Source organism: Macrosteles quadrilineatus, unplaced genomic scaffold (genome assembly GCF_028750875.1).
Source record: "Macrosteles quadrilineatus isolate MER2022 unplaced genomic scaffold, UCM_ALF_1.0 Scaffold_5__1_contigs__length_97177068, whole genome shotgun sequence".
In the NCBI taxonomy this organism is placed as follows: Eukaryota; Metazoa; Arthropoda; class Insecta; order Hemiptera; family Cicadellidae; genus Macrosteles; species Macrosteles quadrilineatus.
Window position 1 is genome coordinate 3,400,362 of NW_026542598.1, and position 24,036 is coordinate 3,424,397.

The 24,036-nt window shown below is 38.1% G+C and overlaps 1 protein-coding gene across 1 annotated transcript; it reads left to right on the top strand.

The window, feature by feature from the left end:
* Positions 1–524: 524 nt before the first annotated feature.
* LOC128995301 (GRIP and coiled-coil domain-containing protein 2-like) lies at positions 525–23,729 on the top strand. The gene is made up of 8 exons (XM_054420275.1): positions 525–812; positions 1,156–1,330; positions 2,410–2,474; positions 7,469–7,571; positions 19,811–19,872; positions 20,386–20,478; positions 21,625–21,708; positions 23,019–23,729. Exons 1-8 carry the CDS (start codon positions 768–770, stop codon positions 23,490–23,492), a joined length of 1,101 nt encoding a protein of 366 aa, XP_054276250.1. The 5' UTR covers positions 525–767; the 3' UTR covers positions 23,493–23,729.
* The last annotated feature ends 307 nt before the right edge of the window (positions 23,730–24,036 follow it).

The window sequence follows — 24,036 nt, forward strand, 5'->3', positions numbered from 1 at the left end:
TACTCCCTTGGTAGCTTTTCCATCCTTATGGAACAGCAAAACCAATTTTATTGTTATAGCCGGTGCACTGTAGAGGTCATGTTTTGTTTACAATTTGTTTCTTATTATTTAAGTCATTTAAACCTCGTTTAACCAGATACGATCTAGTCATAAACAATAACTCGTCTTCTTATTATATAACCAAACACTAAACCACAAATCTTGAACTTAACTCTAAAATAATATAAACAAAATTTAGTCGACACTAGCGATCAGTGTCACCGGACATAAACTCGACACCAAAAAATGAGCTTCAAAATTTACAATGGGATGATTTACTTGTGTTGGTTAGTATGTGGTAATATTGTAATACCGTAGCCATCTTTAATGGTTGTACCATTTTATAAAGTAGAAAAAAATCATAGATAGTGCATAAAATCTACTGTTCTATTGCTTGCAATTCGCTGCTTTATTATGTTTTAAATCACCTTCTTTGTCTTCTTATAGCTTCTTCTTATCTTCGACTTCAACTGCTGGTACTACCAATGAATACACACTACATTGTTATGTTACCTCAAATTTCAAAACAAATCGAATCGAATGAATAGTGAAAACAATTAGGCCTACTTACTGAAAACTCAACTAATTCGAGTTTGTGTTAAATTTTGCGTTTTTTTATAAAAGGTGTTTTTGTCTCTCTCTACATACGTCTTTGTTAGCAGTTTAGTTATAGTTATACATACTTAAAGTTTCTCCAGCTTCAGATCTAAAATATTTCAAGAAGTTCCATGAACACCGAAACTATACTAAAAGAAGTTAACACCCTTTTTAAGGTGAAAGGTTATTTTAAACTTTTATTGCTAACTAAATAACAGATGCTAATATTATAGTGACAACAACTGGTAACTTATGTTATGGAACAAGACACTTTGGTTGTACCTGGTAAATGAGAGGAAAACATGTAACTTACTTACTAGGTTAGGGTAGTTTTAGATTCAACTTTCCAAAGCAGATGGGCTAATTAGCTAAGTGTTGTTTAAACAATTAGTCTACCTCAGTCACAGCTTTTCTATGGCAGTAGGCCTACCTTTGGTCATTTTATTTATTAATTTAATGTTTTAAAATAATTAATCTCGCCTAAATTTACGCTGTTTACTTAACTTGACATTATTTCAGGAGTGTGAAGAAATAAAAAACGCCAACAATGACCTAACAGAACATATTGGATTGTTACGAGAGGAATTAAGAATGGCTAAGGATGCAGAAAGAAGTGCTGAATCAAAAAAGGCTAGATGTCAGGGTTTTCTTCTACATCAGCAGGATATCATTCAAAAGTTGATTGATGTAAAAGGTAGGCCCAAGCTAACAATTAAGGCTTACTGTATTTATTTGATAAACCTGTAATAGGGTCTATCTTAAGTACATTATTTTAAAACACTATGTTAAGCAAATTTATCCAAGCAACTACCTTTGAGCTGAGTAGGTCATGTTTTATGGTTGGCTAAGTTAACATGTTCAGTACGAGGGGTGGGAATTCTCGCCCGGCGCCACTGGTGCGGGGCGGGAAATCATGTCCTTCACCAATGCCAACATCTTTGCTTCAATGTGAGCTCAGTCGTTGCCGGGGAACGTTGTAATTGTTGCCAGCCTGTAGCATAGAATGCGAGCTTTATTTTGGTGTAGGTTGGTACTAAACATTCCCGTAAAATCCCGTCGGGCAATGATTTTGTCCCGTTTTCGGAAATTTTCTCTATTCGGGCCATATTACAAAGACTCTGGTTATTGATCCAGGCAGTGCTGCTACCTTTGGGTGTTTCAGTGAACTACGTTCACTTTCGGGGTAACGCAGAACATTCACCACTGCTCTTTTGTGATTCGTCTTACTGAGATATTTCAATGCCAATAGCGATCTCAGATTCAGTTAGAGTGCCGGGGCTCCATCCGGGCCTCGTCGCAGTTTAGGAGCGCCTGTATAAAGATTTTCATCAGTGAACGTGTTAATAAGTCGGTCCTATTTACTATCCCATCAATGGTTATTTGGCTTGGTTTTACGTTAAGCGGGTAGCCTAATAATTAATCATGAAATGAATTCAGATTTTCTTGGAAACATAACCTAAAAGGTACTTTTTGTTTAATCGCTGTACCAGTTTAATTTTGTCAGTTTAATACCACAGAGCTGAAAACAATTCATGTTTCCAAAACTTTATAGGTGTACTTTGGGAGGCTTTACGAACTCCTTGTAGCATTGTAGGCTAGCAAGATTTCAGAGGTTTTGAATTAGGGCCTACCACCAATGTCATATCATTGTAAACAGATTATTAACTATAAAATGTAGCCTAAAAGTCAATCTTCTTTGGTGAAATATTTATAGTTAATTTAATTTTTAAAGTTATGCGTTCAATTTAGAACTTAATGTTAATTTATTTACAGAGGAAAATGAAAACTTGAAATGTAAACTAAAACAGACTGAGTTAACCCTGTCCATGTTCCAAAATGTAAGTACGGTAACTTATGCTAATACTTAAATACTAGTCACGACAATGTCAACTAGTAAGCTGTTACGTCTCCTTATTTCAATTCAGCTACCTTAATATTGCAACTAGACCTATAACTTTTAGCCAATACAGTTTCCAAATGTACAAACTCCAACCCTCCATAAGCCTCGTCCACACATGGCGATTTGTCTGTGGAAACATTGTCTGCCGACTGTCTCCGGAGTGTTGCTATTTTGTCTCCAGTAAGTCGGCCGACTATCGGCAGACAAATTTCGGTGTTTCTGGAGACAAAATACAGTGTTTTCTGTTTCCCGTTCGAATGGGAAACACGGAGACAAGAGACAAAACTTTTGTCTCAAGTCTGCAGGTGTGGACGTGTCTGGAGACAGGAGACTGGACAAGCTGAAGATGTTTAACATTCAGCCCATTAAGTTAGACTGCAAAGTGGAAATATTAAGATATTTGGGCGGTAACAAAATAGCTGGATTGAGTTTCTTGAAAGTTTTGGAATTAGTTTTCAATGATTTATATCTTTATATGACATTTTATTGAATTGTTCATCTATTCAAGTTTGAAATCTTAAGACCAACAAAGCCCAGCAAAATTTCAAAATCTTTAGAAGTCAACCTTGTGAAGTTCCTAAATCCTCCACCTAATCTGAAGGTCTGATAAAAGATTGTGACCATAGTACGAACCTTGCTCGAGAAAATGTTGGGTCGATCATTCTCTTCCTAGATTCATTAGGCCCATGGTTCAGAAAAATGAAGCCCGCACAGGATTTAATTAGGCCTACGTCCTCCTTGATCACCATACCAACAAACATGGAAACACTGGCTGGCTAGTGTGGACCGTGGACACAAAACATATCGGAAACTTGTATCCGAAACTATGTTGACAGATTGTCTGCCGACTGTCCGCGCACAGTCGGCAGACAGTCGGCCGACTCAGTCTCCATGTGTGGACTAGGCTATATTGCCTGATCTGATTCACTTCAAAGGAAAAAAGCAAATAAATTGGTCATAAAAATCTGAGTTAATTCCAGTTTTTTGCAGTTTACAATAGGCCTACCTAATCCATTAAATATTTTAAATATATTGGCTCAGAGCAGAAAGTATCTAGTACATAAATAAATAACTCAAATAACTTCTTTATCACCCAGCGTACATCAGATCATAGTTCTGTTTTACATAAAAACTTTTGTCAAATATACAGGGTGATTGGTACTCAGTGTGACAAAAATTTTTTTGTGTAAGTACAAAGTAAATGCAGTGTGATGATGCATAAAAGGTTCCAAGTCTAAAAATTAGCTTCCCAAAGAATTATTTTATGTTTTTCAAAAATAACTATGTTTTTAAACTTAATACAGCTATTTCTCAGTTGCCTGTAAATGGATTTGAGTAGATAATGTCATTTTCGTGTTCTACATTAAATTTTGAATAAGAATAATAGAAAATGACGGGGGATAAGTTGTAAAAACTCCATTGTAAATAGAATCAAAGATAAAAGTTAAGATGTTTGAAAAAAATTTAAACCAGTGTCTACCTCACCTCTAACGAGGCTATCCATGACTTCCGCGAGAAGATAGACCGCTTGGAAGAGAGCGTGCACGACACCACAGGGCATGTAGTCGTGGCTGGTGATTTCAATGCTAGGGCCGTCGAGTGGGGACTGACCCTCACTAATTCCCGGGGGAAGTACATCCTGGACTTTGCTGCCAGGGCCGGACTCGTTGTAATCAACGAGGGCAACACGCCAACGTTCCGGCCACCCGGGATGAGGGGAACGATCCCAGACATAACCCTCGCATCTGAGTCTCTTCTGCCAAGGATCACAGCCTGGAGAGTCTTGGAGGATTATACGGCCAGCGACCATCAATACATTATTTTCGATGTCTTAGATCGCCTCCCGAGACAAGTTGCTGCATCTCGGGAAGTGCCCGTTCGGTGGAACACCAAAAAACTGGACGTGGCTAAATTCACCGAGGCCATCCTGCGGGGAGTGCCAGCGGTGCCTGCCGCACCTGGCATGGCTCATGCAGAGGCTATAGTTACATCGATAATGGGGCTGATTGCCTCGGCTTGTGATGAGTCAATGCCCCGTAAGAGACTCCGTTGCGATAGGAGACCTGTATACTGGTGGACTGCAGAGATCGCAGATTTGCGCCGAGCTGCTTTGAGAGCTAGACGACTCGCTACCAGGGCCAGGGCACCCATGGATAGACGCCGTAAGCTGGAGAGCTATAAGGTGGCGAGGAAGTCTCTCCGCCGGGCCATCAACCGGAGCAAACACAATTGCTGGAAAACACTAAGGGATGATGTCGATTCCGACCCGTGGGAAACTCACCACTCGCTCTCCACCTTCCGTCATGGAGGGGGCCGCTATGGAGAGGGTTGTCAAATCCCTTTTTCCGGATCATATTCTGCGCCCACTGCGTGAGTTTGAGATGATGGACGATGTCCCACTCTTCACTCATGAGGAGCTAGAGACTGCCGTTTTATCCCTAAAAAAACAACAAGGCTCCTGGACCTGATGGGGTATCTGGCGAGGCCCTTAAGAAGGTTTTTTCGATCAATCCCCTGATTCTTCTGAGCATGTACAACGCCTGCCTGGCAGAGAGGGTATTTCCGTTGTGCTGGAAAAAAGCTAGGCTTGTGCTGGTAGGGAAGGGGAAAGGAGACCCAGAATTGCCGTCCTCTTACAGACCCCTTTGCATGTTTGATACGGCTGGGAAAGTCCTAGAGAAGTTGATCCGTTCCTGACTGAATTCAGCCGTGGTTGCTGCGGGGGACCTGAGCCCTCGCCAATACGGCTTCAGGAAGGGGCGATCAACGGTCGACGCTATTGAGGATGTGAAGCAAGCCGTGATGAGAGCTGAGGATTTTAATCACTACTCTCGTAGGGTTGTGCTGCTCGTTACACTCGATGTGCGAAACGCATTTAATTCTGCAAGATGGTGCGATATGCTGGACGCTCTGGAGAACAACTTCCACATCCCGGCATACCTCATGCGCATTATAGAGGATTACCTCCGGTTCCGCCTCCTCATGTATGATACTACAGAAGGCCTGCGGACGATGAGTGTCACTTCTGGTGCTGCCCAAGGTTCCATACTCGGCCCGGACCTCTGGAACATTGCCTACGACAGCCTCCTTAGGTCTGAAATGCCTGAAGAAACCGTTTTAGTTGGGTACGCAGATGACATTGCAGCTTTAATAGCTGCTCGTAGTGTTGAGCTGGCCCAGCTAAAATTAAACCGAGTCATGCGAACTATAAACGCATGGATGGCAGATCACGGTCTCTCACTCGTGCTGAACAAAACTGAGATCGTGATTCTGACCAAAAAGCGGATTGACACCATTGTGCCGTTGAGGGTGGGGGACGTCGAAGTCCAGTCCGTTCGTGCCGCCAAGTATCTTGGTGTCATGGTGGGACTCTAAGCTTAGCTGGCGGGACCAGATATTCCGAACGGCGGACAAGGTCGCTAAGGTGATCTCTTCTCTTAGCCGGTTAATGGCCAATGTCGGAGGTCCTCGTTCCAGTCGCAGAAGGCTGTTGATGTCTACAGTTCAGTCTGTGCTCCTGTATGGTGCGGAGTTGTGGGCAGACGCGCTCAATAAGGAGGTGTATAGGATGCGGCTTGCCAGAGTGCAGCGTCAGGCAGCACTCAGGGTAGCATCCGCCTACCGAACAGTGTCTGAACCTGCCATCTTGGTGGTTGCTGGAGTAATCCCCGTCAAACTTTTGGCGGCAGAGAGGAAAGCGATTTATCAGCGGCGTGGAGAGGACCATGCAAAAATGGAGGAGCGCAACCGCACCTAACAGCTCTGGCAGGAGAGCTGGGAACGGGAGTCGCGGGGACACTGGACCAGGAGACTGATTCAGCAAGTCCAACCATGGGTTGACCGACGGTATGGTGAGGTGGACTATTACCTTACCCAGTTTCTGACAGGTCACGGGTATTTTAGGTCGTACCTGTTCAGGATGGGCAAAGCCGTGTCACCCGATTGCATCTACTGCCCAGGCACTCCCGACGACGCGGAGCACACCTTCTTCCGCTGCCAGCGTTGGGAAGGTTCCCGCCTGGAGGCTGAACAACATGTAGGGCAGTTGTTGGTGGACACGGTCATTCCGATGATGACGGAGGGTGAGGACAGTTGGACCTGTATGTCACATTTCGTCCAGGATATTCTCTGCACAAAGAAGCTAGAGCTTGACCGAGATGCAGTCTAGGTCATAAAGAAATTGAATTCCAGAAACGGCGCGAGCCCTGAGGGCTTAGGTCACACGTTCGTTGACCTGACCTGAAGTAATGTGGTAATGTGACAAACAATCCCAGGTCTGTGTCCAACAGAGTAGAGGGGGTTTTTTAGTGAGTAGTCAAATGACATTATCTACTCAAATCCATATACAGATAATTGAGAAATTGTTGTATTAAAGTTTAAAAACATAGCTATTTTTGAAAAACATAAAATAATTGTTTGGGAAGCTAATTTTTAGACTTGGAACCTTTTATATGCATCATCACACTGAGTACCAATCACCCTGTATCTATAAATACAATTACATCTAGTAGTAATTCTTAGTAAAACCATAGACTAAGCAACACAAGTAGACTCCTCATCCCATTGTAAATTTTGAAGCTTGTTTTTCATGTCCAGTTCATGTACGTCGCTGGGGTAGACAACATTTTGCTTATATTATTTTAGGGTTATTTTAATGATTTGTGCTTTACTATTTGGTTATATAACTAAGGGACCAGTTATTCTTTATGATTAAATCGTTTTATATGATTAAATGAGGTTTTAAATGACTGAAATAACAAGAAACAAATTGTAAACAAAACATAACCTCTACAGTTGGACGTACATAACAAACAATAAAATTGGCTTCAGCTGTTCCATAAGGATGACAAATCTACTAAGGGAGTATGATTTATCTATGGTAAAACTTACTTTTAAGTTTTATAGCCTAATAATAGTTAATATTTATTTTAGAGTAGCATCGAAGAACAAATGAGAGCAGACGCAAGGATACAGGAGATCAAAGAAGAGTATTTGACACGGATCACCAAGGTTCAAGAAGATTTAGATAACCAAGGTAGGGATCAATTTTCACTATTAATAATAGGAGTTGCATGCCTCAGGTGGCACAACAGAAAAATTTGGTTGGTGTTTAAGATTAAATAATGGACCCATCATATGTCCTAGTTAACACGTTCACTGTGCAAGAGCAGTATACTCGTCAAAGCGCCGTTTACAAACTAATACCTGGGGACCGAGCTTAGCTCGGGGAAAGTCATTAGTTTACTCTGAAAGCAGTCTTAGTATTGCAGATACATGAATCCATTCCCCACACTCCGCACTGCTAGCCTCTACTAATTCTTTCACCATTTCCTGTGTCGTGGACCTGTTTCCATCCCTTCTAATAGCATTTAAGGATTGCAGATAATCATCATAAACAGTTTCCACACTCCGGACTGCTCACCTTGACTACTTCCTTCACCACTTCCTACATCTCAGACCTGTTTCCCTCCCTTCCCACGGCATTTTAAGATTGCAGACACCTTAATCTAATCGTCATAAACAGTTCCCACACTCCGGACTGCATGCCTTTACTACCTCCTTCATCACTTCCAACGACGCGGACCTGTTTCCCCCTCCCCTTCCCATGGGCATTTTAGGATTGTAGGCCTATACCTTAATCTAATCGTCATAAACAGATCCCACACTCCAGACTGCTCGCCTTTACTATTTCCATCACCACTTCCTGCGTCGCGGACCTGTTTTGCTCTCTTCCCATAGCATTTTTGGATTGCAGATACCTTAATCTAATCATCATAAACAGTTCCCACACTCCGGACTGCTCACCTTGACTACTTCCTTCACCACATCCTACATCTCGGACCGGTTTTCCTCCCTTCCCACAGCATTTTAGGATTGCAGATACCTTAATGTAATCGTCATAAACAGTTCCCACACTCCGGACTGCTCGCCTTTACTATTTCCATCACCACTTCCTGCGTCGCGGACCTGTTTTCCTCCCTTCCCATAGCATTTTTGGATTGCAGATACCTTAATCTAATCATCATAAACAGTTCCCACACTCCGGACTGCTCACCTTGACTACTTCCTTCACCACATCCTACGTCGCGGACCTGTTTCCTTCCCTTCCCAGTTCCCATAGCATTTAAGGATCGCAGATACCGTAATCTAATGGTCATAAACAGATCCCACACTCCACACTGCTACCCTTGACTACAATGTATCGAGTAATCTTTGTATAATCTTTGCTCAATAGTAATAACTGATGTTTTTCCATTTGTACTGTATTTTTAATTATCTAGTTTACTGTGGACAGACAACTTACAAGTCTTTTGTTTACTTTTTCCTTGTTATTTAATTCAGCCAAGATGGTTACTTAGCAACCCATAAGACTTATGTTAAAAAAATGTGACTTTCAGTTTCATTTTTCTATGTAATTAGATTTTTGTTGGCACTTCTAACTGCAGTAAACTCATTTTTAGGCCAGGAATAAACTATTTACAACATTTGAAAAAATTGTCGGAGCCGTTTTCGAGATATTTGTGGAAGCAAGCAAGCAAGCATACATACATACATACATACATACAAGCAAACATTGCTCGTATTAGAGTATAGGATTGTTCTAATGCAAGGTTAGCCTCTGCGGTGAGGTGTTGTTTTGCTTGCCGCTAATTGTGCCAGTGCAGCGAACACATAACAAAATAGAACCGCTACTCGGAGCGCAGGAGCGTGGCAGTTTTACTAGCCGGCGAAACGGACAAAGATGGCGGCGCTAGCCTACTTGTCGGGGAAATAAATATGTGCACTTGAGTTTGAGCCTAAATATCTCAGAGATGAATAATCCAATTTTGTTGAAATAAAAATTAAATATAAGCTGGTTTAAATACATTTTACGTGGTAGCAATAAAAAAAATCCGTTTACCAGAAAAATTTATATTGTTGAAAGATCCTAAAAAGTACCGGGTTTTAAGAAACTCTGCACTAAAACTGAAGTATAAAATTTAATTGTAAACAAACCACTGAGCCAATCGGCCTGCCAGTTGCGGGAGAAATTTTTGTTTACAAATATATATCTGTTTAAAAACACCTTTGTTCGCATTATTAATCTGTCATATTGGTGTTATTTCTTGTGTCACGACAAACACGATGATATTTTGAACGAAATTTTTAGCGTCTTATTAACGATGTTAGCATACGTTTTAAAAATAAACATCAGCATAAAAACTATCGTGAGTAAAAATTTTAAAATGCATGGAACTGTTAACAATAAATCTACCAATAAGCCATACAAATTTCAGAAAGATTGGCTCAGTGGTTTGTTTACAATTAAGTTTCCGGTCAAGATGACGGGTCGTACAGTTCGTTATCCCTGTGGCGTCTGTGAAAAAACCGTGAATAAAGGAAATCCTGGAGTTACGTGTGACGGATTTTGTTGTAAATCGTTCCATACCGATTGTGTTTCGTTTGAAAGTGATAAATACCAATCTATAAAAGAGCTGGGAGACTCAGTCAAATGGTTTTGTGCAGGCTGCGAAGTCAGGTTAGCTAGGCTTAAGGATTATGCTCTGAGCTTTGATGACAACTGTAACCTACTTCAGAATGTTGGAAAGCTATTTAAATTAGTGAATGATATAGTAACTGACAATTGTTTGATTAAAGCAAAGCTAGATAATATTTCCAGTGACGTTTGTAGGTTAAAAAGCAATGTGGTGAGCCCACCGGAAGTTTATATCAATGACGTAGTACATAATGCTGATTCTGACTCTACTTTGACTCAAGTAGTTGGAAGTAATGAAAAAAAATCTGTGACGTACTCTCCACTGCATGGAGATGATGAACTTAGTTTTAATTGCTGTAAGACTGGCAGCACTGACGATGACGTCACGCCTCATCAAGATGGCCGTGGCGATGACGATGACGCTGACGCTAATATTCCTAACCCCTCTAGAAGTGAATGTTATAGTGAGGTGCTGAAACGCGGTAAAAACACTTCCAATATCAGTAATATCACTACCAGTGCTATAGTATCTCCTCATTCATGTATGTCTCCTGGTGCTGATGGCAATTGGAATCAAGTGACTAGGAAGAAAAGGATTAATGTAAATAGTCGCGGTGACAGAGATAAGTCAAATTCAGTACGTCCTCAACCTAAAGTGCAACGAAACCGAGCTATAATTGGCAAAGCCAAACAAACTGGATCTCTTGTTGTGGCACAGAGGAAATCCTGGATGTTTTTGTCAAGATTTGACCCATGTGTGAAACCTGAAAGCCTAGTCGAGTACATAAGGAACTTGTGCCCTATTGAACACTCGCAAATCCAGTGTGAACAACTTCCCACTAAGTACCAGGGCTACTCATCTTTTAAGGTAGGTGTACCTTCTGACTCTATTGACAAGCTGTTGGATAGCAATCTCTGGCCTGAGGGAATCCTCATATGTAAATTTTTGACTCCTAGAACTAATAATAGTCACAGGACCAGTACTAGGCCTAACCTTGAACAACATGATAGGCCTAGGCCTACTTCAAAGACGACTGATGGTCCAAAAAACGGGACGTAAGCCCCAACTCACATTGTCCTGGGGCGAAAAAAAACTGTGATATTAGTTATAGGTTTGATTTTTTAAATATTAGGTCTATTTTTAACAAGATAGAAGACCTTGAAGTTTTGTTACATAATGAGAACCCTGAAGTATTGTGTGTTGCTGAAACGTGGCTTAATGAATCTAAGCTGAATTGTTTTAAAGTAAATGGATTCAATACTATTTCTGAATATTCTAGACCTAACCGAGTAGGGGGTGGAGTTGCTCTGTTGCTTAAAACTGACTCTAGGCTTAATTTTAAGCCTATGAAATTATCTATTGACGAAGACATTTGTTCTGAAGGTGTATTTGAGTTCTGTTTGGGACTAATGCAGCTAGACAAATTCCAAATTATTGTTGTGGTAATATATCGGCCTGGGACTACCAACAGCGCTGATGTGATTGATTTTATTGATCGTTTCGACTTGTTGATATCTACCCTCAGAGATAAGTTTAATATCCCACTTCTTATTTGTGCTGACTTAAATATAAATAATCTTGAGAGATCCTGGGAAAGTCAGCTGCTTCAGGATTTGTTGGAATGTAATAACCTGAACATTATATTTAAAGGACCTACAAGAGTAACACCTGACTGTGTAACTCAGCTTGACTATTTTATTGTTGACTCGTGTGTTGCACATCTGTTTCGTGCCCCCAGTGCCAAACCTGTTTTCTTTTCAGACCACCATTTGCTATCAGTGCACTTGTTGTGTGAACGTTTTGGAGAGGGAAATGTAAATAAAACAGTGAAGAGGAAATTTACAGCCTCGACTTTTGAAGCCTTCCAAATTTTATCTAACAATGAAGCTTGGATGCCAGAACCTAATTTAAGAAATATTACCTCTAATGATTTATTTGACCACTTCTACGACTCGTTCATGTATATTTTTAATGTTAGTTTCCCTGTGTCTACTTCAAAGTCAAAGAATGAACATAGCTCTTCTTGGGTCAGTCATGAAGTATCGCAGTCACATGAAGCACTCTTGGACCTGTACTGGAATACTAGGTCGCCTCACTGTTCTGTAGATGGGAAAAATGCTTATCGCACAGCTAAACATCGCCACTCTGCACTTGTCAACAAAACAAAAAAGGCCTTTTTTGGTAACAAAATACTAAATTCCAAAAACACAAGCAAAGAATCTTGGGCAGTGGTCCGTACACTATGCGATGAAAAGTATCAGAACCAATCAAACCTGATTCTCATGATCGATGACGTGGAAGTCAAAAATCCTCAGACAATAGTAGACTATTTCTGTAAATCTTTTCACCAGGAAATATGTACATTGGCTAAAGATAATGTAGCCCCTGTGTTACCCACTGATCTCGAAGCGAGTCGCTTTGTACTGTCTCTTACTTCTGCCTCCGAGGTTCGTGAAGTAGTCTTATTAATAGGATCTAAAAAAAGTTCTGGCATTGATGAAGTCCCATGCAGCCTTCTCAAACTTTGCAATGAAAACATCTTTGAAGCATTGGCCTGCGCTATTAACAAGTCGTTTGAAACTGGTTGCTTTCCTGATTCGTTGAAAACTTCAAAAGTTGTCCCTGTATTTAAGAAGAATGATCCTCTTATCGCAAGTAACTACCGGCCTATTTCTGTCCAGCCCTGTTTTGGTAAAATCTTTGAGATTATTTTTCTTAAAAGACTGCTAAGTTTTATTGAAACAAATAACATCTTGTCAAAAAACCAATTTGGGTTCAGAAAAAACATGTCTACCTGTGATGCCATTTTCGCCCTATTAAAGGAAGTATATAACCACCTTGACATTTCTGACAGCTTACTATGTCTCTTTTACGACATGACAAAGGCTTTTGATCTTCTTGACCATGGGATCCTTCTGGATAAGCTGCGAATACTTGGCATTTCTGGAAACCCACTGCGATGGATTTCATCCTATCTTAAAGATCGACACATGATTGTATCCTTGAAGCACAGAGGCCCTGACAACATCCTCCGGACATATAAATCGTCTCCTTCACCAGCTCTGAACATCGGTGTCCCCCAGGGATCAAACCTTGGGCCCATCCTATTCCTGTTATACGTGAATGACTTGCCTGGCTCCATATCTTCTGGAAATTTATGGCTTTTTGCTGATGACGCCTGTCACCTAGTCCCAAGCCCAAATCGAAATATAACAATTGAAAACACCCAAACTGGCTTACTTGAAATGTCAACTTGGTGTAGCAAAAATCATCTGGTCCTAAATTCTGGTAAAACCAAATTAATGGAGTTTTATAACAGGAAGAAGCCTGAACCACCTCCGATATTGACCTTGGACGGGGTACCTCTTGAAACCTGTAGTGAAACCAAATACTTGGGTCTACACATTACGGAGAACCTAAATTGGGGAACGCATGTCGATGCAATAGCGCCCAGACTGTCATCTGTCACCTACCTGCTGTTTAGACTACAAAAGCTGGTTGACATCGAGATTCTCCTTAAGGTTTACTATGGCTGCTTTCATAGCATAGTTTCATATGGTTTGGTATTTTGGGGTAGTTGTAGTGAGGCAAAACGTATCTTCATCCTTCAAAAACGTGCAATTAGAAGAATATGTGGAGTCCATAGACGGACACACTGTAAACCTCTGTTCCAAGAACTGAACATACTCACACTTCCGTCTCTCTTTATATTGGAATCTGCATTGCTCGTTAAGAAGAATCCTAATATTTTTGTAACTAACAGCATGGTCCACAATTACAATACAAGAAGAGCAACAAATCCTCATGTACCACAAGTAAATTCCACCCTTGCAAGCAAGAGCCCTTACTTCAATAGTATAAAGATTTACAACAAATTGCCTCAGTACATCACACAAGAGCCTTCTATCAACAAATTCAAAAACCTGCTAAAAACATTTTTAAGTCAAGCGGCCTACTACAGTGTTGATGAAATATATGTCTAGGCCATGTGCATCCCTGAAGAGGAAATGAATCAATTTTATATTAATTAAAAGCAAGAAAAGTAAAAAACCTGACGACCACGTCGATGAGGCGATACCAGTGGGAATTCTCCAAGTATCCAAGTATCCAAGTAAGTTTTAAACTTCAGTGTTAGTGCAGAGTTTCTTAAAAACCGGTACTTTTTAGAATCTTTCAACTATAAAAATTTTTCTGGTAAACGAAATTTTTTTTTAATTGTTACCACGTAAAATGTATTTAAGCCAGTTTATATTTAATTTTTGTCTCAACAAAATGGGATAATTAATCTCAAGATATATTTAGGCTCAAACTCAAGCACATATTTATTTCCCCGACAGTAGTCCCGGCGTGTGCAGGGCGCTAGTCGTCTGCTATGCTTGATGAGAATAGTGTAGATATAAAAGTTAATGATATTAGTGTAGAGAACAATGTAATTGAGGACTTGACGAACAAAGTACTTGGACAATGTGTAGGAGTAAATTTGTTTCCAAATAGTACATATTTCTCAGGATATGAAAGAATATGGACAAAAATCATTTTTGTTTAGTACCTAATTAAAATTATTGCTCAAAAATATTTCAATGTTAGAGTTCGCTATTACTGTAAAATAAGTAACGAAAGTCTTCACAAAAATAAAATCAGGCAACATCAAAACTGTAATTTTTCTGCGACGATAAATTGAGTGTAATTTTACAAATATATTTGGGAAGCTTAATAACTTACAGAATTATCTTTAGTTTATCTTGGATGATATTGAAAGCTAATTAGTCCTTAAAAAGTTGTGCTAAACGGTTGAAAATTCTACATAGACAATATATTTGAAAATTTCTTTAATATATTAAGGAACGCGGCAGCGTTCCGCCCCGCCAAGTCCCCCAGCGGTACACAGCTGCTGCAGTGTATATATATACATGACGTGACAAAGTGGCTTTTTTACTAGTCTATAGCTCCGAAGAAACAAAAGCTATTAAAATAGTTATTCGTCTACTGGATAGGGGCACTCATTCTCAACAAAATAAAAAAAATAATTTAAAAAACAGTTGTGTTTGAGCCAAGAAAAACTAGTTTAAAAATTCGCAAATTTTCCGTGTTCTCCTTCTTCTCCTTGAATGTTGACGGACCTACAGCCCAAACCACTGGCTCAATTTTAAAGTTTTTTATGTTGTTTGAAAGCCCTTAACGTGTAGATGTGCCTTTTGAGGGTCTGAAGTCGGTGCATTGACCTATAAACCCTTGGCAAGCCTTCAAAGTACGCTTTTGGCCCATTTAAATAACATGGGATTAAAATCAAAACAAAAGAAGGACCAGCTGCGATTAAATCTCAATTAATTTAAATGTTAGAGAAATCCATAGGAACAGCTGAAAAATTATTTTAAAACTTTTATAAAGTATTTTTTCAGGTATACCGAATGATTTGAACTACTTACTATATAAAATTACTTAGAGTAGTGATATTCCCCGATACTTTCCATTGAAAAATGCAGTGTACAGATGGTACACTGGTACAGCAGCTCGTCATTTTTTACAGTTTAATACTACTTATCAAAACATATGAAACCTAGGAACTTGAAACTTAGTACTAGTACTAAGGTTTGTTTTATGTTTGATACACTAAAAAAAAATAAAACAATCGGGAAAATCACTCTACATATGTTAAACAAGCAATTAAAAAGTGATATGTAAATTTAGGATAGATGAGTTTTTCAATATTTGTTTTGCCTTATGCTATTTCTAACAAACCTAATCTGTTTGATTACATTTTTACTTCTAAGGGCTCAATTTACACTAGTCTTTAGATATATGGGTTTAATTATCAGAACACTTATGTAACACCAACGCATTTTATGTTGTTCAAGATGACCATTAATGAAATTTGAAACTGAGTTTAAGCCCAGGGGGTTTGTTAAATAGTAATTTTGGTACGTGTGTCAACAAGTTTTTAATCGGTTTAAAGCAGATAAGACCAAAAATTTAGAATTTAGTTCTACACAAACAATATTATTGAAATTAAATGAGATGTAGTTGTGCCGTGGTCTATATATCAGAGAAAAGAGGATTTTTATTGTTAATTTTCTACAAAAATAAATAAAATCTAACAAAAAACCACTAAGTGGTAACACTTTCCCTGCCAAGTCAGCAATCCAAAAAAGATAATAAATCAATACTTTTCCGCCAAGAAAAACAATGTAATGTATGTAAGTTTGGGAGCTTGGCAGCAGACTTTTGCTCGATCACTTTAAAAAAATACCATAAAACTACTGTAGTTTCATTGAGCAAGTATCTCTCCCATTAGTACATTGCTAGGTGAGAGCTTATTTTACAAAATTTGACCTTATTTGTGCCGCATTTCATAAAATCATAATAGTGATGGTTTTATATTTACTGATTACCTCGAAATTATTACACTTAGTTGGACTAATTAATTAGAGAAGTTGATTTGTGAAATTATCCACGAACGTAACTTTAATAAAAAAACCCATCAAAAGTCTGCCACCAAGTTGCCAAACTTACATACATTACATTGTTTTTCTTGGCGGAAAAGTATTGATTTATTATCTTTTTTGGATTGCTGACTTGGTGGGGAAAGTGTTACCACTTAAGGCGGGGACACACTTGTCATACACCCTTCCGATCCGACTCCGATCATACTGCGGTACGACTGTCGGAGAGGGGAATGGTACATAACATTGAACGCGGTTGTTCACACCTCTCCGACACGCGTCATGTCATACTCCGATCCTACTCCGATTTTGACTCCGATCACGCACCGACACTGCAGTCTATTCGTTTGTCGGATGCAGGACGGGTTATTTCTTTAAAATCACCTTTATTGGAACAATGGTTTGAGATAAATATATGCCGATGGTTGATTTGAAATCTGTGCGTGCATACCTTCAATTCGAGACCTCAATCATGAAAATCGGATGGGTAAGAGAGCTAAACGAACTCGAGAGAGAAAAACCTATAATATATAAAATGGGCACTTATGCTTTCCTTCCATGCAGAATGGACCCAAATTCTCCGTTTTCCACTGCCCTCCAGAGATGTCTAACTTTCTTCCTCTTCATCTAGACAAACCATGGCTAAATCCTGAATACAAAAGTTTTTGAACATACAGTATTTATCACCTTCTGCACGTAGTTTACGTTTACGAATCAGACTGGCGAGTGTTGATCTACCCGGTGGAGGAAATCGGAGATGGGTCGCCGGTTCGGAAGCGTGTATGACATGTGTGTTCACCCCCTCCGATCCCGCACCGATCCTTCTGGAATCCCGCAAATCGGATCGTAGTAGGATCGGAAGGGTGTATGACAAGTGTGTCCCCGCCTTTAGTGGTTTTTTGTTAGATACAATATTACAGTACAACAGTATAAAACATTAAAACACTGCACGCTAAATGTATAGACGACGGCCCGGCGGCGCAGCGGGCGTGGCGCGGAGCAGCGGCAATGGATCCCTTTTGTACCTGATTTTTTAGAAAACCGAACATGATAAAAATTTTTGGTGAATCGGATAGTTAAATTTGGTTATTTATCCACAACTTTCCCGCTGACGAAACTTCTCTGACCAAAAAATAAAAAATTTCCTCGCAATACAACTTTTTCATGTCTGAATCTGAAAAATTAAACTACATAAGTATTAAACATATTTATAACTCAATTACTATCATAACTAATAATTTTATATTAACACCATCGTTTTCCTCAGTATCATATCTACAAGTGTGCAAAATTTCAGAATTTTTTGTCAACTATTAATGTTGTTTATGATCGTGTATTTGTCGCGGGGTTTTTAATGCGAACTGAGCTCGCGGGTCTTGAATTCAGGCTGTATGACGGACCAAGATGGCGGATTTGGCCACACTTTCAGTGCATTTGGTTTAACGCCGAGTCCTCTCTATTATTATTATTATTATGTGCTCGCTGGTGCCAGTGTTATACAGTGTTATCTGGTGTAATTCGTTTTCTGATCGGACTATTTTATCGGTGGTAGGGACGGTTACAAATTTATTGTAGTGTGAGGTTTAGGCTTGTATCTATAGAGACATGCAATAGAATAACGATAATGAATGTACTGTAGCATTATGGAAGGAACCTATCATCAAAATTGTGCTTGACCGCTTTTTACGGTATATTTTATGGTGTATCCGGGTAATTCACCCCTGCTTTTCCCCTCCACTTGACAATACTGAGGGCCGGCTAGCAGTATTGTTTAGTGCTGTCATCTGTTGGGTTCTGTAAAACTATGTCTACAACAACTGGGACGCAGTATATGCAAGCAAACTAAATTTAAAAGTTTTTGCGCACTCATCCACATAGCCCATTGTATTGGATTGTACTGGATTGTATTGTCGTGGCCGGCCATCACACAACCGCATTGAATGTGTTGAGCTTGGTGGTGAGGAAACCAAGAATCGCATTGCACATTTTGAATCTCAAAAGGTCTTTTATGTTAAGAAGCATAATCTTGTCTAGGTCTAGGTAAAAGACGATGCTCATATTCAAAGACCAACATTTTAACGACATTCCATCCCCATGTTAAAATAGTCACCAGTTTTTTATAAAAATGAAAGTAGGTAGTGTAAGTAAACCACCGACAGAGTGCGCTGGTGTAATTTTCTAATTTCTGTCATATGTGAGGACTTTTGAACAAAGTCAAATAGATAGAATGACCTATTGTAAGCCGTAGCATCTTATATGTCACGTCATTTATGTAAGTGACAAAAATAAGGTAGAAAATATAACTTTAAACACCAGCACAATCTGTGACTGGCTTACTCAACTGCATTCCTTTTTTGTAAAAAATTGGCTTCAACTGGTTCATAGGCCTACACCGGTAAATGGGATATTTACTCTAGTAGACTAAAATACGATAGTCGATGCTACCAACAACACTAAGCATAATTGGTTGAACTTCAGTCTTTGAGAGATGACATGTTTAACTGATAATAATACCGAACGATGTTTCTGTAAATTAGTTGTAGGTTGTCCTGGAGGTATTTTGCTTTAACTCATTCAACAACTTGGCCAGCATGTCTACCAGTTCAACACAATCATCTCCTGAGCACCAAGATACAACACAACTCGGCGTGGAAGACTACCTTCCTTCTAGATTAAGATCAGTTTCCTGGACAACTACATATATTTTGCTTTGCTTACAAGTAGTGGCCTTGCCATAATAAAACCAGAATTGTATCTTTAGAGATAATGGTTGTAGGTGTGATTGTTTATTATCATTGTGGTGACCTGGACAGGTAGTCCGCTTCAACTTAGGTTGAAATAGGGTTTAGCCTTATTTTTCCTAATTGCACTACTAAAAATTGTGAGATTTCAGCTTTTTGTCATTCAATTTTTTTTACTTGGTGTGGTTTATTGGAAACTTGAAATGCAAACTAAAATTTTTCCTGAATTCTTTTCCAAAAAATTGGCACGTTTTTTTTTGGAAGTTAAGCTACTTACAATAATTAAATGGTCGCTGTTTTTAAATTTCATATTGAACCAACTAAATTATTTTTAATATAGGCTAAGTTTATTCTATTTTAAAATATATCAAGCTGCATAATTAAAGATCGTTTGGAAAATTCAAAGATAAAAATGTTTATATGGAAAATCTAATTGGCAGACACCTCGTCAAATAAGGCTGTATGAGAAAAATTTTAATTTCCCTTTATTTTTACCTATAGAACCACTTCCCGTAGTTTGGCTGTCTACTTACACAACATGCTGTGTATTATGGATGTGGAATGTTTTCACTATGACCAACTTTAAAACTGTTTAACATTGTTTTTATTCTACAGCTAAGCAAGAAAAATGTGAACTATTGGCCACCATTTCCGAGATCAAGACATTAAATTCAGAGGTATGTTGATTATTGATTATGGTAAAATGAGGAATATGAATTAATGGATAGCTTAGTTTGAGATATATTTTTTACTGTGTTTCTTTTGGATGTTTTATGTCTTAATATGAAAAAAGATAACTTATGTTAATCTTCTCTCAGATTTTTATACTGATTAGCATCAAGTAGAGTGTTAACAAGTATAATGTACAATATTAGTCCTTCACGGTGACATTTTGCAACCAATGAATTTTACTTCAGATCTCTTTATCTGGTTGGGACCGTCTCTACTTCAGATTGAATATTTTACATGCTTAGGGCTTAAAAGATTCCAGTCTTGTAACATATGCTAATTGGTTTCTATTCCATCCAGACCAATTTTCAGTACATAAAAGGTTAATATGTACCTTGTCTGTCTTCAGTTTTTTTTCACAGTGCAGTATTCAGAGCATTGCTCGTTTCAGGTCATATGACCCACAGTCATCTCCAACATCAAATTGAAGAACCTATAACTAAAATAATTTCATATTTCAGCTAGAAAAGAAACTTGAAGAAACAAGTAGTACTAACTCATCATTGCAAGAACAAGTGGAGGAACTGAAAGGTTATGCTGATGCTTTCCCCAAGGTAATGTAAATATTGCCCACAGTGGTGGTATAGTTTTACTCAGTTTTTCCAGTGTGCCAAATAAGTCTTATTAATATTTTAGCTTATAACTTTAACTATCATCAAGAGGATATTTGCTCATTGTTCAAGTAATCCTTAATTCGTCTTATGACCTGGTTTCAACATCTTCATTCATACTTGGCTTAAAATACCTACTTTGTATGGTCCCCATTTCATAAAAAGTATTAACAACTATGGTGTCATTTTCAAGCAGAAAACCTTAAAATGTTTCACTTGTAAGAGGTTGTCATAAGTCTTGCAAACACTTACATGGACATAAACTAACAAAACAAAGCACAATAAATGCACATTGAATTTTGTATCACCACACTTAAAACTTTTTTTTCCAGGAAAATTTCCTTAGTTGTGTTAAGAATCTTATATCCAAAAAAGTTTTGTATGTTCAGTCAGCCAAGTTATCTAGTATGTATTTGTAATTATGAAATGACTTTGTTTTTACCAGTCTCTCTGTGATTCCATCACTTGACTATATAAAAATTTCAAATTTCCATTGCTGCATTTATTCACCTCAAATCAAACCTCATAAAAGCATGTATATTTTTTCCTTGGATAAATGTTTTTGTACTAAACCCTCGATTTATTAATCTCATTTACTTTAACATGTTCGCATATATAGGACACTGTAGTGATTGCCATGGACCGAAGTATACATTTTAATTTTATACATAGACCGAGTGTCACTTGGTTTACAGGACGCAGACTACTGGTTACTGGTTTGTTGCCAGTGATGCAACAAAGTAAAAAAAAACAGTTTTCCCAGCTATCATAAGTCAATAATCATCATATCCAAAGACCAAGTGACCCACATGTGCGACAGACATCCCTGTAGACCACTGCAGGGAATTCAGGGCCTTCAAATAGACTGTTACGAAGATAAGCTTTTTAATAACATCGGAACACCAAAGCAAATATACAACGTCAGTCTATTTTAATGTGACCAGCCTATGAGTAGAAACCGGCCGTCGCATATGTGCGTCGAATGAAAAATAGTACTATTGTGGTAGCGAACGTGATAACTTCACCATACAATTTTTATATCATGCCTATGTCAACAATAAGTTGTGTTAACATTTTGTTACATTTCAGTTGGAAAAAAGACTTGAAGAGAAGGAAGAAGAAGTACGATCGATAAAAGCCTGGTGTGATGCAAATATTGATGTCTTTCACAAGGTATTGTGGGAAACTTTGGTGAAGTGGGTCAGATCTCAACTGGCTTGTGCTGTAAAGCCTTTAAGATCATTTGAATTCAATCCTGCATTTGCCCTAGTTTTACTTTGTTTACATACATTTTTGCCAAAAACAGTTTATAAGCTATGAATCAAGTTTGTCATTTATACCATGTATTTTTGACATATTTGTATATCATAAACTAAATAGAATATTTTTAAGTGGACAAACAATTTTCAAGTTCTTTGAAAAATTGTGACAGTTTTGTTTCCCACAAGAATAAAGGATAATAGGATTATTTTAAATATCTGTTTAAATGCTTAAGACTCTGCTTCAGAATAAGTTGGACATCTAAGTTAGTTTATTGACAGTTTCCTAAAAGTGGGTAAAAAATGTTGCCACAATATAAATACAATTATTAAATCAGGGTAGGAATTATAATCAATTTGTTAAGTTTTTTAACATATATATTTTTGTTATATACAATGGGAAATGGCTTGAAATGAACCCTTTGGAGAAGGAAATAATGCGCTGCCTGCAAAACCCTCTGTTGGCAATTAATTTTACCTAATTTGTAGACTCTTTCATTAATTGTTTGTTATAGAAACAAAACCTTAGGTAATAAATTAATAACTGTTTCGCCATTTTGTTTACAGTAAATGTATCTAAAAAAAAGTGGTAATTGGATAATCAAAGAGTAAAATTTAAAAAATTAAATTATAAAGATTACAAAAAAAAAATTCAAAAGAAATTTTTTTAAACTAAACTTGATTTTAAAATTTCATTATTAATCTAGACACCGAATTCCACTACTAGGCCTATTATAAAGTTCAATTGATTCCCTACATAGAAAAATCACAAGTTGTTTACTTATAAGGAATAACATAGAAAAAAATGTTTGTTTTCACAGCTGATTTTGGGTGATATCTGGTTTTTATGGCAACACAAAACCTTGTTTGTTATTCGCAAAAATAAATGAGTGACCAAGCAAAACAAGAAGCAAGATATTTATAAACATCATAAAAGTAAGAAGAAACTAAAAAAGGGGGAAAATATAATAATTAAAAAAACTAGTGGCGCTGCGTAGCAGCGACACTAGCGGCACTCGTAATTCAGCCGCCGGGCCTGCAGCAACCATACGAGTAACGCTCGTAAGTCAGCGCCGATGGGTTAGCAACAAATGTCATCAAAATTGGTTTAAAATGTCAGAGGAATTATAATCGCAACAACCAACTCAGAAATATGAACATATAGCCTTAGAAAATTAACATTCCCATTGGATGCAAAATTATTTAAGTTTACTTTCGTTACAGAAATTGGCTGAACAAGAAAGAAAACATCAATCGGAACTTGAAATATGGAAGATGGCGGAGCTGAATAGAACAACATTCGGCCAGGTGCAATCAAACAATCCGTCTAATCCGTACGGGAATAGCTACGCAAGCCAATACCAACCTCAGAGGCCAATGCAGGGCTACCAACCAAATATTAGGTTCCAAGAACAAACAGCCACTTATCAAGCGGCCTCGCTTGTTACGCATTACAAAAATGTTCTTCCGAGACAAACTACGAACATGGTGCGTCCTCTGACTAGTTCGGATAATTACAAATCTGAATTTGTGTCAGCAAGTGAACTATACACACAGAATCAAACAGCTGGCAGAGGAGAGGAGAAAGAGAATTCAGGTGAGAAAGTTGGAGAAAACAAAGTCGAGACAAACAAACCGAAAATTCTTGTTCCAAACAAGAAGAGAAAGTTATTTAGTTTGAATCAAAATATTATTTAATACCGTAGTGTATATTTTCTAGGTAGGTCTAACTCTAGTATGGTAATTCTAAATTAAGTTTATTATGACATTTTTTAAGATTTAAGTAAGTGAAATATTTGGTTGAAGTAAATGTTGTGTTAAGAGGGTTAAGGGGTTGTGTTAATATTATTTTAGTTATTTTTAACACTGTTTACTAATTAATTTAGTGATTTATAAAAATAGTCTTGGTAGGTAGGTTAATTGATTGTAAAGTGATATTTAGCCTAATAAAATTTTTTCAATATCTGATCATTTATTTACCGATTATTTATAGAATTTTAATTTTAACGGTTAATTTAGTTCTTTACTAGGATTAAACCAGGAAGTGTAGTAATGATCAATGTTACACTACTATTCGCAGCAACCTCAAACATCAAACCAAGACACTAACCCTAAAGATTACTCTGAAAAATCAAACCACTATCAAACATTGACCCACCACACTCCCGCCAAAACATCCCATAGAACTTTACATCAGTTTCATTTTGCAAGGCTTTACCGATCCCAGTTCCAGGACAATTTA

Excerpts from the sequence above, each read along its gene's own strand:
- LOC128995301 (XM_054420275.1), top strand. The coding sequence starts at position 768 with ATGAACACCGAAACTATACTAAAAGAAGTTAACACCCTTTTTAAG. Across the intron at positions 1,331-2,409 it reads AAAGTTGATTGATGTAAAAG|AGGAAAATGAAAACTTGAAA; the intron begins GTAGGCCCAAGC and ends ATTTATTTACAG. Across the intron at positions 19,873-20,385 it reads TCAAGACATTAAATTCAGAG|CTAGAAAAGAAACTTGAAGA; the intron begins GTATGTTGATTA and ends TTCATATTTCAG.